The sequence below is a fragment of the Sminthopsis crassicaudata genome, chromosome 3 (assembly GCF_048593235.1).
Source record: "Sminthopsis crassicaudata isolate SCR6 chromosome 3, ASM4859323v1, whole genome shotgun sequence".
Taxonomy (NCBI): domain Eukaryota; kingdom Metazoa; phylum Chordata; class Mammalia; order Dasyuromorphia; family Dasyuridae; genus Sminthopsis; species Sminthopsis crassicaudata.
Window position 1 is genome coordinate 444,088,771 of NC_133619.1, and position 13,903 is coordinate 444,102,673.

A 13,903-nucleotide genomic window follows, 5' to 3' on the forward strand; every position below is an offset into this window, starting at 1 on the left:
TGGGAGAAATAAATGGCAAACCACTCTAGTATCATTGCCAAGAAAATGCCAAATAAGGTTACAAAGAGTTAGAAATGACTAAACAAAAACAGCATATAAAAGTCCAAGAATTAGGTTGGGATCAATTCAGAAGAACCCTGTTAAATTATCTTTTTTGCAGAAAAAGTTTAGTTGAGTCATTATTCTGTCAATATTTTTAAGCAGTATGGTGTAGTTGAAAGAGCATTGGAACTTATCAAGAAGTCCAGATTCAAATGCTGCCTCTCATACACATTAGCTGTGTAACCAAGGTCAAGTCTTTCTAACACTTATTGTTTCCTTTTTTTATAAAGCTAGGTTAATCATACTTATATAGCCTATTTTATAAGGCTTATAAAGATCAAGTGATATAATGCTTGTAACATACTTTGCAGATATTTTATAAATGTTTGCTATTGTTAAAAAATGAAAATTTTATGAAGATTCTAACTTTAATGGGTTGGGGTTTTTTCCCTTTTTAGTTCCAGACCAGTGATTTCATCAATGTGGGAGTTTTTATTATGGAAACTTCTTCAACTAATGAAGGTCAAGAGTTTGTCTACAATTGAACTTTAGAGAGTGGCCTGGAATGCTGAAATGTTGAATTATTTATCCATGATTAAGCAGTTAGTTTAAGTCAGAGAGACAGGGATTGAATCTAGGTTTTCCTGATTCCAAAACTGGCTCTCTCTGTTATCTCAAACAATTTTCTAATCAGTATTCCTAAAGGTTGAATATTCAAATCATGAAGGCAGTAAATCAAGACGGATCACTTAATAACTCTGAATTGACCACATTTAAAGAATGAAAAGGAAAAAAAAAAAAAAAACAAACAAACTGAAGTCTTAAACCCTGTTAACAAAAAAAACATGCTGAAGAAAATAAATTCCAAAGAGTGGAAGCAAAGTTTTGATACTGATTCAGAGAGTAGGGTTAATTTTTATCACATAAGAACAGATTGGAGAGAAATATCACTGAAAATTGGTGCTGAAATAACTGAGATTGGGGCCATAGATTCCAAACCTTCACTAAAGGAGAGAACCCAACTTAGTTATCTTCTCTTTTCTCATCTTGCTGAACTAGCTTGGGACTTCTCTGACTGACCTCTTCATTATGCTCCTGAGTTGGGTACCTTCCCACACATCTTTCTCCCACCATCACTCCTAGTCCCCCTCTCTTTTTCTAGCTTACTTGTGTGTTCTGTCTTCCCCCACTAAACTGGAAATTCCATGAAGGTAGTGGGTTTTTTGTTTTTGTTTTTTCATATTTGTATCCCAATGCACTTAACACAGAAAGATAACATGAAATCACTGAATCTTAGGTGTCTCACTACCTATCATATCCTATCCCCTTATCTTCAACCTGGAAAATCACCACAATATCAACTCTTTTCCCTTGAGTATAAAGCAGTTCTTGACCTCTAACCTCATTCTCCAGTGGCAAATATGGATGTGAGTTCAAATACTGATTAGACCCTCAAAGATATATACATACATTTCTGAAGGAAAACTAAAAATGAATGTATTAATGAATGCTAATTTTAATTAATCAGGCTTTTTTTTTTCAGGTATAACCAAGCTTATAATTCTATATTTTTACTAGCATTCATCTCAATAGCACCCTTCTTTCTGACTAGGTAACTGCCAAATCTACCATTGTGCTTGGATGACAATTTTATTCTTTAATAGAAATTAGATCATTTTTTATTTAAAAATAAAATGTTTCAGAAGAATCTCTTCTGAGGATAAACTAAAAAAAAACAATATTTACATTCTACCTTCATATACACAATAGACAGATAAAAATGACACAAAATTCTAGTCATTTTGACCATCTCCCTTGAAACATTATCTTGTAACACTAAAAAATAAAACTATCAGTGAATTTACATGTAATTTCCCACTAAATATTAACATTTTTGTTTGATTTTTGCCTTGACAGATAACAATTCTAAGAAAACAAGGTAAGTTAACATTGTCAATAATGATGCTACATTTCTAATATATATACTTGTAATATGCTGTTGTCTCCAGAAGCTGCCAATTGCTCTCTGGGAGGAGATCTGCTGTGTCAACTCAAATCTCTCGGACAGATTCTTCTTCCTGTAGAGAACCATTGTCTCCAGACAGTTGCTGTTAACTCTGGTCTAAAGTAGTGACTTCCCTCTTTTATCCTCCCAGAGAATGGGCGTGGGATAATGCAAGGGCTTCTGGGAAAAATTATTTCAACCAATGAACTTGCTCCTCCTAAGCATGCAAACTCTTCCCCAGAAATTCACAAGTAAAACTCCCAGTCATGGCCGGAACCAGAGAATTGTCAAGTACCGACTTAGCACTTAGTAAGAACCTAATATCTCATTATCTCATTAGCACTTAGTAAAAACCTAACATATACTGAAATGGTTGGTTCAAGCATGAGATGCTTAAAAATGGAATAGAATAGAAAAAATAGCACCATTTCTAGTATAGATTCTACTTTTTGGTATTCTTAAGCTATATTTATTGTCCCCTATCTCTATCTTTGCCTATATTAAGCCAGGCATTTATGTTTGCTTCCAGAGTCCATGAAGATATTATTTTTACATGTAATTTAATTCATCAAGCATGTATTAGGCACCTACTGTGTGTAAGATACCATGTCAGGTGTTAGAGATGCAAAAGCAAAAATCATTTGTTTGGGGGAGTAATAGTGGTGATGATAATGGTATATAAAATATATAATAGTATAAATTTTAAAAAAAAATGTATAGAAAGTCATGTCTTGAAGAAGAGAATACTAATAACTGAGGAAAGGCCTCATATAGGGAATTACCCCTGAGCTGTACTTTGAAAGAAATTAAGGGATAAAAAGGTAGGAGTTAAAAGGAGGGCATTATAAACATAAAATGCAAAGGTGAGGAGGTGGAAATTGAGATGTAATGTGTAGTGAATAGCTAAGAGGACAGTTTGACTAGGGCTGAACATGTGTAATATAGGACTGTGGGAGTTAAGTATTAAGATGAATAGTTGTATAAATTATCTGAGAGGTCATAGGGAGTCACTTAAGATTTTTGACGACAAGGGTGTCATGCCAGATCTATGTTTTGGGAATATCAGCTATGATAGCTATCCTGTGGCATGAGAGAGACTTGAATCACAGAAATCAGTTAGTTTTTGAGGGTCTGAACTGAGAAAGAGGCAAAGCGAATGAAGATAAGTTGTGGAAAATCAACAGGACTTTGAGACTGAATGGATGCAGGGGAAGAGAAATAGGAACTAAATATAATTCCAAGATTGCAAACTAGGCAAAGATAGTGATGTCCTTCATAGGATTGGGAAGTTTGAAGGAGGAAAAGCTTTGGCAAAACATAGAACAATTCTTGTTTGGCTATGTAGAATTTGAGTTGCCTGAAACGATATCCAGGTACTATTTTATGATAATTAACTGTGAATGACTTAGACATTCTCAGCAACCAATGATCTAGGACAATTCTCAAAGACTCATTATGAAAAATGCTACCTACTTCCAGAAAAAGAACTGATGAAGTGTGAATGCAGATCAAAATATTCTAAAAAAACAAAAACAAAAACAAAAAACTTTAATTTCCTTGTTTTTTTTTTTGTTTGTTTGTTTTTTGGCTTGTTTTTTGTTGTTGTTGATTTTGCTGTTTTGTTCATTTTTGCATATACAAAAACCTATGTCAAATTGTATGCCATCTCAATGGTGGGAAGGGGAGAGAAAGCAGAAAATTTAGGACTCAATTTTTAAAAAAAAGAATGTTAAAATTGTTTTACATGTAATTGGATTTTTTTTTAAAAGGGCTAAGGTAGAAGGAAAGATAGAAAAATAGGAAATTGTAGTTAGAGAAAAATTTTAGGGATTTTGATCACAGAGCTTGAAAAATTAGGGAGGATGGAGGTCACAAGAGTTTAAAAGTCTTTTGATCTGGGAGCTCATACTCTCTGAGGATATAGTAACATATATCTTTTTTTTAAAAAATTTTATTAATTTTATAATTATAACATTTTTGACAGTATATATGCATAGGTAATTTTTTTTAATAATTTGGGAAGAAAAACAAAAAATGCAAATAGTTTACACTCATTTTCCAGTGTTCCTTCTCTGGGTGTAGCTGATTCTGTCCATCATTGGACAGAATTGGAACTGGATTAGATCTCTTTGTTGAAGATATCCACTTCCATCAGAATACATCCTCTTATAGTATTGTTGCTTAAGTGTGTAATGATCTCCTAGTTCTGCTCATTTCACTCAGCATCAGTTGATGTAAGTCTCTCCAAGCCTCTCTGTATTCATCCTGCTGGTCATTTCTTACAGAACAGTAATATTCCATAACATTCATATACCATAATTTACCCAACCATTCTCCCATTGTTGGACATCCATTCATTTTCCAGTTTCTAGCCACTACAAAAAGGGCTGCCACAAACATTTTGGCACATACAGGTCCCTTTCCCTTCTTTAGTATTTCCTTGGGATATAAGCCCAGTAGTAGCACTGCTGGATCAAAGGATATGCACAGTTTGATCACTTTTGGGGCATAATTCCAGATTGCTCTCCAGAATGGTTCGATTCTTTCACAACTCCACCAACAATGCATCAGTGTCCCAGTTTTCCCACTTCCCCTCCAACATTCATCATTATTTGTTCCTGTCATCTCAGCCAATCTGACAGGTGTATAGTGGTATCTCAAAGTTGTCTTAATTTGCATTTCTCTGAGCAATAGTGATTTGGAACACACTTTCATATGAGTGGAAATAGTTTCAATTTCATCATCTGAGAATTGTCTGTTCATATCCTTTGACCATTTATCAATTGGAGAATGGCTTGATTTCTTATAAATTAGAGGCAATTCTCTGTATATTTTGGAGATGAGGCCTTTATCAGAACCTTTAACTGTAAAAATGTTTTCCCAATTTGTTACTTTCCTTCTAATCTTGTTTGCATTAGTTTTGTTTGTACAAAAACTTTTTAATTTGATGTAATCAAAATTTTCTATTTTGTGATCACTAATGATCTCTAGTTCTCCTTTGGTCACAAATTCTTTCCTCCTCCACTATTCTATGTTCCTCTAATTTATTTATGATCTCGTTCCTTATGCCTAAATCATGGACCCATTTTGACTTTATCTTGGTATGTGGTGTTAAGTGTGGGTCCATGCCCAGTTTCTGCCATACTAATTTCCAGTTTTCCCAGCAGTTTTTGTCAAATAATGAATTCTTATCCCAAAAGTTGGGATCTTTGGGTTTATCAAACACTAAATTGCTATTTTTGTTCACTATTTTGTCCTGTGAACCTAACCTATTCCACTGATCAACTAGTCTATTTCTTAGCCAATACCAAATGGTTTTGGTGACTACTGCTTTATAATATAGTTCTAGATCAGGTACAGCTAGGCGACCTTCATTTGATTTTTTTTTTTTCAATAATTCCCTTGAAATTCTCCACCTTTTGTTCTTCCATATGAATTTTGTTGTTACTTTTTCTAGGTCATTAAAATAGTTTCTTGGGAGTCTTGGTATAGCACTAAATAAATAGATTAGTTTAGGGAGTATTGCCATCTTTATTATATTTGCTCGGCCTATCCAAGAGCACTTAATGTCTTTCCAATTATTTAAATCTGACTTTATTTTTGTGGCAAGTGTTTTGTGATTTTGCTCATATAATTCCTGACTTTCCTTTGGTAGATATATTCCCAAATATTTTATACTATCGACAGTTATTTTGAGTGGAATTTCTCTTTGTATCTCTTGCTGTTGGATTGTGTTGGTAATGTATAAAAATGCTGAGGATTTATGTGGATTTATTTTGTATCCTGCAACTTTGCTAAAGTTATGAATTATTTCTAATAGCTTTTTAACAGAGTCTTTGGGGTTCTCTAAGTATAACATCATATCATTTGCAAAGAGTGATGGTTTGATTTCCCCATTACCTACTCTAATTCCTTGAATCTCTTTCTTGCCTCTTATTGCCGAGGCTAGCATTTCTAGTACAATATTGAATAGTAATGGTGATAGTGGGCAACCTTGTTTCACTCCTGATCTTACTGGGAAAGGTTCTAGTTTATCACCATTACATATGATGTTTACTGACGGTTTTAATATATATTCTCATTATTATTTTAAGGAATAGTCCATTTATACCTATACTCTCAAGTGTTTTTAGTAGGAATAGATGTTAGATTTTATCAAATGCTTTTTCTGCATCTATTGAGATGATCATATGATTTTTGTTAATTTGGTTATTGATATAGTCAATTATGCTAATAGTTTTCCTAATATTGAACCAGCCCTGCATTCCTGGTATAAATCCCACTTGGTCTTAGTGTATTATCCTGGGAATGATTTTCTATAGCCTTTTTGATAATATTTTATTTAAGATTTTAGCATCAATATTCATTAGGGAGATTGACCTATAATTATCTTTCTCTGTTTTCAGCCTACCTGGTTTAGGTATCAGTACCATGTCTGTGTCATAAAAGGAATTTGGTAGGACTCCTTTAATCCCTATTTTTTCAAATAGTTTATATAGCAATGGAGTTAATTGTTCTTTAAATGTTTGGTAGAATTCACATGTAAATCCATCTGGTCCTGAGGGTTTTTTCTTAGGAAGTTGGTTAATAGCTTGTTCTATTTCTTTTTCTGAAATGAGACTATTTAGACTATTTCTTCCTCTGTTAATCTGGGCAAGCTATATTTTTGAAGGTATTCTTCCATTTCATTTAAGTTATCAAATTTATTGACATAAAGTTGGGCAAAGTAATTCCTAACTATTGTTCTAATTTCCTCTTCCTTAGTGGTGAGTGCTCCCTTTTCATTTTTACGACTAACAATTAGCTTTTCCTCTTTCCCATTTTAAATCAGGTTTACTAGGGGTTTGTCTATTTTGTTGGTTTTTTCATAGAACCAACTCTTAGTTTTATTCATTAATTCAATAGTTTTTTTACTTTCAATTTTATTAATCTCTCCTTTTATTTTTAGAATTTCAAGTTTTGTGTTTGTCTGGGGGTTTTTAATTTGTTCCTTTTCTAGCATTTTTAGTTGTAAGCCCAATTCATTGATCTTCTCTTTCTCTAATTTATGCAAGTAGGCCTCTAGAGATATAAAACTTCCCCTAATTACTGCTTTGGCTGTATCCCACACATTTTGGTATGATGTCTCATTATTGTCATTTTCTTGGGTAAAGTTATTAATTATGTCTATGATTTGCTGTTTCACCCAATCATTAGTAACATATATCTTAAATATGGGGGCAAATAGGGAAGTATTCAGTTGGAGAAGAGTGAATCAAATGCTGAACACTTTGAGGAAGGAAGAGGAATGCTCTAAAGATCAGAGATCCTGAACTGGGTGATTGATGAGTGGTATGAACTTCTAAAGCAAGAGAGGTTGTTCATCAATATTGGTAAAGGGATAACTTAGAAATAGGAAGATGAGATATGTGAGGACAGCAACAAAGCTGATTTGACCAGAAAGTAGAATGTGTGAAGAAAAATGATATATAATTTGCTGGGAATGGGAGGCTGGAGTCAGATTAAGAAAGGAATTAAATGACAAACAGAGGGTTTTATATTTTATCCTAGAGACAATAGTTCAGCTTCTTGAGCAGAATAGTAACACCGTAAGTTCAATGTTTTAAGAATGCCACTTTGGCAGCCCTGTGGAGGAAGGATCAGAGATAGGAAACATTTGAATAAGATAGATCAATTAAGGGTCTAGATGAGGGGGGCCTCTGCTAGGGTGGTGGCTGTAAGATCCATATTCAGTTCTGATCCTGCTACTTAGATTATGTAACATTGTCAGGTTTTTACTCAGTCACTAGGAGTCTCATTTTCCTACCCTGCCTAAATCACATAGTTATTACAAAGAGGGCACATTAAAGTACTTTGAAAAACTGTCAAGTTTGGCACAAATGCACAAATGAAGTTATATCTGAAAGATTCATATATTTCCAGATATCTTCTTCCTGAGCCAGGTTGTATTCCTTGATTTTTAGGATCTATTACCTTGTGTGGGATAGAGAGGGAATATAGAATACAACTATTTGATTGGGCAGATCTTAAAAGAGTTGCTGTTCAGTCATTTTCAGTCATGTCTAACTCTTCCTGATCCCATTTGAGGTCTTCTTAAAAGGGAGAACTCAGCATGAGAGTGATTACACTAGAGGGTCATGGGGGCAAATAGCTGACCATCTGTCTGCCCTGGTTAGATTATGGAATGCCACACCTGCACCCACCCATTCAGCTCTGAAGGACTTGGGCTTTGAGTGTCCTTTGCTCTCCCTTGTCCCTCCCCCCCTCCAGCCAGGTAAGGCAAAGCAATTGTATTAAAGTTCTGACAGAGAGCACTGGTCAATGAAACAGAATGTGCCAGACACTCATATTAGACTACACAAGGAGCAATTTCTATCTTTGACTTTTTTCTTGCTTCTATGTGCACACACTCCACAATTGACAACTATTGAGACGTAAGCCATGAGAGGTTGCCAGTGGGTCTGGACTTACCCTTATTGATCTGATGACCCTTTCTAGTGTTTAGTAAACCTGCATGTCCCTCTCCTGATTAACTGTGTGTGCAAGCCTGCTTATTTTTTAATTTGCTATTTTCAATTTAGATTCCATTTACCTACTATAAAAAATATTGGCTGATATAAGAGTTGAACACAACTGTTAAACTGATGGAATAAAAGCTCTCATAAAAGATTGAAGAGAGACAAGTACTTTGGTAGGAGGTCATTGAGTCACTCCTGCCCCTTGGCTGACTTTCATTACCCCAGACTACAGATACCCTTCACTGATGCTCTTTTTGTACTGACTTACTTTTTAATAGCTGTCTTCATCCATATTTTCATGCTGTAATATCATCTTTTTCTGCTTTCTCAGTTCTCCAGTCTAACCACAATCCTTTTTCTCAAGACAAGGGGAGAATTTTGGGGGAAGTCAAATCTACTTCTTATCCAATAGCCAGATCCCTCCTTAAAGTCTTTATCCCCCTTAAGACAAATGAAAAGCTTGGACAAGGTGACCTCTGAGGTCCCTGTTAGCTTTTTGTAAGTCAAGATTTCTTCAAAAAGATAACCCTTCCCTTAAATTTGTGATTCTAAATTAGAATATTGACAGTGTGAATATGTGATAATTCATTTATTTTTGTTTAAATAACCACTAGATTAATGAAACCATTAAATTAATGAAACTTAAAATATTTTTCATGAAAAGGTTGGAGGGAGAAACCTCAGGTTCACTTTTCAGGGAGACTTTGAAGTTCTTGGCAGCTAGGTGGCACAATGGAATGAGTGCTATTCCTGGATTTAGGAAGACTCTTTTTCTTGAGTTCAGATCTGGCTCCAGACACTTACTTCAGGATCACAGCAAGAAAACTCCCTGTGGAGTCATGAAAAAACAACACTGGATGAAATTGAAGTTCTTACCTATTCCTATTTCAGGATAGTGCTAGGGGCAAAGTTTTCTGATGCTTTCTATCTCTTTACCCTAACCAATCAAACAGTAGTTTGAATGCTCAAAAGGTCTGAGCACTATTATGAAAACTTATTTTGTATAGCTTTTAAATTTTTTCATAATCCACATGTTTTTCTTGCTCCTCATCTCCTTCCAGCCCCCATAATGCCCTCTGTATTTCTTCCCCTAATCCTAAACATGAATTCTTCCTACATCTGGTTTTATTTGGGTAAATTAATTATGTGACAAGTAATTCTATCTATGATACTTAGGATATTAGAAAAAAACTTAAAAGTAAACTCAAATTGCACTTCAAGTGACATATTATAGGTGCCTAAACATAATCTTCCAAGAAAGATGAGAAGTAGGAATTCTATCAGTATAAAAGGAAGGCAGTATCAGTATTTTTTTTTTTTTTTTTTGTATCAGTAGCACTTAAAATTTTTTGGAAAACCAAAGATAGGTTGGTATGCTTTACTGTCAGAAGCAGATAATCTGAGATGAAGAAGGATAAGCAGGAGACAAGTCACTCATGTAAAAAGAAATTGAATATTTCCACCCAAAGCTTGTATTTGGGATGATTGGTTTGACACATATAATCATGTATATATGAGAATTCTTCTTTGTCATAGAAAAGTTGGTCTTAATTATACATTTCATTTTTTTTCAGGTCACAAGATAAGAAGAAAAAGGAACACATTCAAGTCAGCTTCTTTCAATTGGTAATAAAAATGTATATAGTATGCAATTGTAACTGGGTGGGGCCCACACAGTGGCTGATTTACAATACTGATTGCATAACTAGACTGTTGAAGGCCTTTAAGGAAGTTTTATATTTGTGAAAGTCAGATCAGAACTTTTTACATCTATGATCATATGCTAAATAGTGAGTCCATTTATATTGTTATTAAAATAACTTATCCTAAGCAATATGTTACTTAGGACTTAATGATTGGGGAAAAAATAACCCACTATGGCCCCGTTTTTCATTCTATCAAGAAAAGCATGTCCTAATATCAATGTATATGCCTTGTTATAAAGATTACTGAAATGTCTCCCTGATAGTCTAAATCCCCAAGTCTTTCCATTTAAAGTTTTTCCAGTTTTTCCCCCTAGGCATCAATATCAAAAGTTAGCTGATTTGAAGATAGGCTTAAAACTGGTCCATTATTGTCAGCACAACAAATTCAAATATTGATTTCCCCACCTCTTTAATTAAAACAAAACAAAACAAAAAGCACCAATTGATTTAAGTTTCTGAAATGAAGAAGGGCTCAATTTAAGGTCCTTGGATTATTAGAGTTTGATGCAAAGGTATCCTGAAAAGATGGAAAAAATTCTAGACCAGGAAACCTAGATTCAAATCATGACTCTGATTTGTGAGAGAATGGGCAAGTAACTTGATCCTTATTTTTCTATTAAGTCAGAATCAGAATGAGATTTCAGATCTCCTCCATTTCTTTACTTAGGGCTAAGTTGCCATAAATGAAATCATAGATCTCTCCTATAAAGTTTAGATAAATAGGTCTGGCACAAGAAAGGACAGAAGAAAACATAAAGTAATAATTGATAATTCTGACATTTTGGGCAAATTTGCTAAATGATAAAGTTCAGGGACCATTTTTCTTTTTCATATATTGGAAAATATACAATTTGTCTTGTACAAACATATACAAATATACTTTTTTATACATTGGAAAAATATTTTTCTAGGGAAAGAATGTGCCTCATGTGATTGTAAATCTTTTGCAAGTCTGTTTGCTTATCTAGGCTGTATCAAAAGATATAGATTTTTTTTTTCCAGGTCAAAGTACAAATCAGTATCTATGTAGGTGAGGGCATTAGGAATGGGAGGGATTTCAGAGTTAGTGAAGTATTCAAATGCACAAACAGAACCACTGTAATCTTAGAAAATTAGATATGGAAGGGAACTTCTAACATAATCATGAATTGGGACCATGGTTTACTGATCATTACTGACATACCTGTGATGCTCTACAATTTACAAAGGACTTTCCTCACACCCCTATGAGCTAGGGGTCAACTGGTGAGAAACTTAAAAGATTCAACAGCTTGCCCAAGCACCTCTAAGCTATTAAGAGCTGGAGACAGGACTAAGCATGCATTCTGAGAGGTTTTCCTCACCAGGTCTTGCCACTCCTCCAGTATCTAACATAATGCATATTACATAGTGACAACAGCAATGCACATGTATAAACTAACTGCCCATTGTGTGCTAGATGGGACAGTGAGTTTAAAAAAGACTGTCCTTACCTATATAGAGTTTCTATTCTAAGAAAGCTGAGGGGTTAAGACATCTTGTGGAGGCATTTGAATTGACTTAAAGATAGAAATTAAACAGAACTTTTAATAATAATGAAAGAGGCAATAGGGTAGTGTCAGAATTCTCTAGCTTTTTCTAAGTCATAAAAACTGACCTTTGGGCATTCTGGTGAATTTTCCAGACCTCTTCTCAGAAGAGTATTTTTAAATGTGTACAATAAAATAAACAAGATTACAAAAGCTTGACATTATATTGAAATACAGTCATCAAAATGTTTTATTTTTCTTAAAGTTCAAGTTCCTGGACTCAATGTTAAGAATCTCATGGAATGAGAACTGGCCTTGAGGTTAAAGACTTAAGTTCTACTTTTACCTTAAACACTTCTTAGTTAGGTGATCTTGGGCTTGTTACTTCTCTTAGAGGATTTAAGTTATGAGCAAAAAATTTTTGTAAGCCTTGAAATGATCAGAATATTTGATGATTATTTGTTGAATGAATGATTATAATTTAAATAAAGAAAAACTTAAATAAGTTTCTGAAATTGGTAATCAGATTCAATTGAATAAAATTGGATAACTTGTTTGAAGTGATTTCCTTAGAAAATTTGATATTGAATATGACTATTATAAAAATCATATTTCAATCTCACTTCCTAGAATATACATTTGTATATTTTGTATAGATACACATTGACATATACACATTTAAATATATGCAAGTATGTATGTCATGTTTCATATATTATATATGCTACTTTCAATATAGTACAGCATATGTGTATTTTGCATATATATGTTTATATATACACATATTCTTAACTTTGGGGTCTTTTTCTTTTCAAGTTTCGATTTTCTTCATCAAGAGATAACTGGCTGATGTTTGGGGGAAGTTTCTGTGCATTTATACATGGAATGGCCCAGCCAGGAATGTTACTTATTTTTGGCTTGATGGCAGACATTTTTATTGAATATGACATTGAATTACAAGAGCTTAGCATCCCTGGCAAGATATGTGTGAACAACACCATAGTGTGGGCCAACAGCTCCCTCAACCACAATGAGACTAATGGGACCCGTTGTGGGTGAGTTTTCTCAATTTATTCTTTTTCCCTTTTGTTCAATTTTTACATTTAACTTCAGAACTTGGGAAAGGGACTTCTGGGGCATCTCTGGAGACTATGTATCTGACACATGGTAAGCAGAAATGTCAATTATTCAAATAGGTACATGATATTTTGGCCTAAGGGGACCACTATCTCCACCTGACCTTCCAATTTCAGGGGAAATTAGATTGGAAATTACTCGTTTTACTTGACAGCTCTCAAGATTTAACAACTTGGTTGACTCTCAGCTCTTGCAAGATACTATAAATAGCTTTGTTCTGTCTCTAGGATGATTTGTCATCCATGAATTTGATTTAATTGGATACTCTGCTTCTAGTATATATGTCTCATGTTTCCCAACAAAATCCTTACCACATCATGTGGATTCTGAGACAGGTGATTCATTTGGTCGAGAGCTTTTCTTTTTAGTGGGGGAGTCACAAAAATTTTAGACAGTTAAATGGTGGATAGAGGCTCAGACCTGGAATTAGATTTTGTCTTCTTGGGTTCAAATCCAGCCTTAGATACTTATCAGCTACATGACTCTGGGCAAGTCACTTACTCCTGTTTGCCTCTATTTCCTCATCTGAAAAATGAGCAGAGAAGAAAATGGCAAACGAATCCTGTATCTTTGCAAGAAAATTCCAAATGGGGTCACAAAGTCAGATATAAGTGAAAATGACTGAACAACATAAGAGTGTTAAATGACTTAGAATTTGAATGGCTGGCTCTATTCTATAAGAGACTATTGTAATCATGTAGGAGAAAGCAATGACCTTGAAAAGAGTCTAGTGGTGTATAAAAGTCTATTCTTATTGCAGAAATCATATACTCTAAAAGCTGGAAGGATCTCAAAAGCCATCTTCTCTAACCCACAACTAACCAGAAATCCCTTCTTTATAACTTTCCCCAATACTTGGTCATCCATCCTCTGAATATCTGTAGACATGGTGAACTAAATACTTCTGTTAGGATAGCTGAGTTAGGAAGTTTTATTATATTGAGCTAAAATCTGTCTCTCTATACAACTTCTATCCACAGTTTCCCA

The 13,903-nt window shown here is 34.2% G+C and overlaps 1 protein-coding gene across 1 annotated transcript in view; it reads left to right on the plus strand.

The window, feature by feature from the left end:
* ABCB11 (ATP binding cassette subfamily B member 11) overlaps positions 1-13,903 on the plus strand; it is a 126,179-nt gene that overhangs the window by 16,973 nt on the left and 95,303 nt on the right. Inside the window, exons 3-5 of the mRNA XM_074302212.1 lie at positions 1,960-1,981; positions 10,140-10,191; positions 12,596-12,834. Of these exons, the coding sequence (XP_074158313.1) occupies positions 1,960-1,981; positions 10,140-10,191; positions 12,596-12,834 (313 nt within the window). The remainder of the gene's footprint in view (positions 1-1,959; positions 1,982-10,139; positions 10,192-12,595; positions 12,835-13,903) is intronic.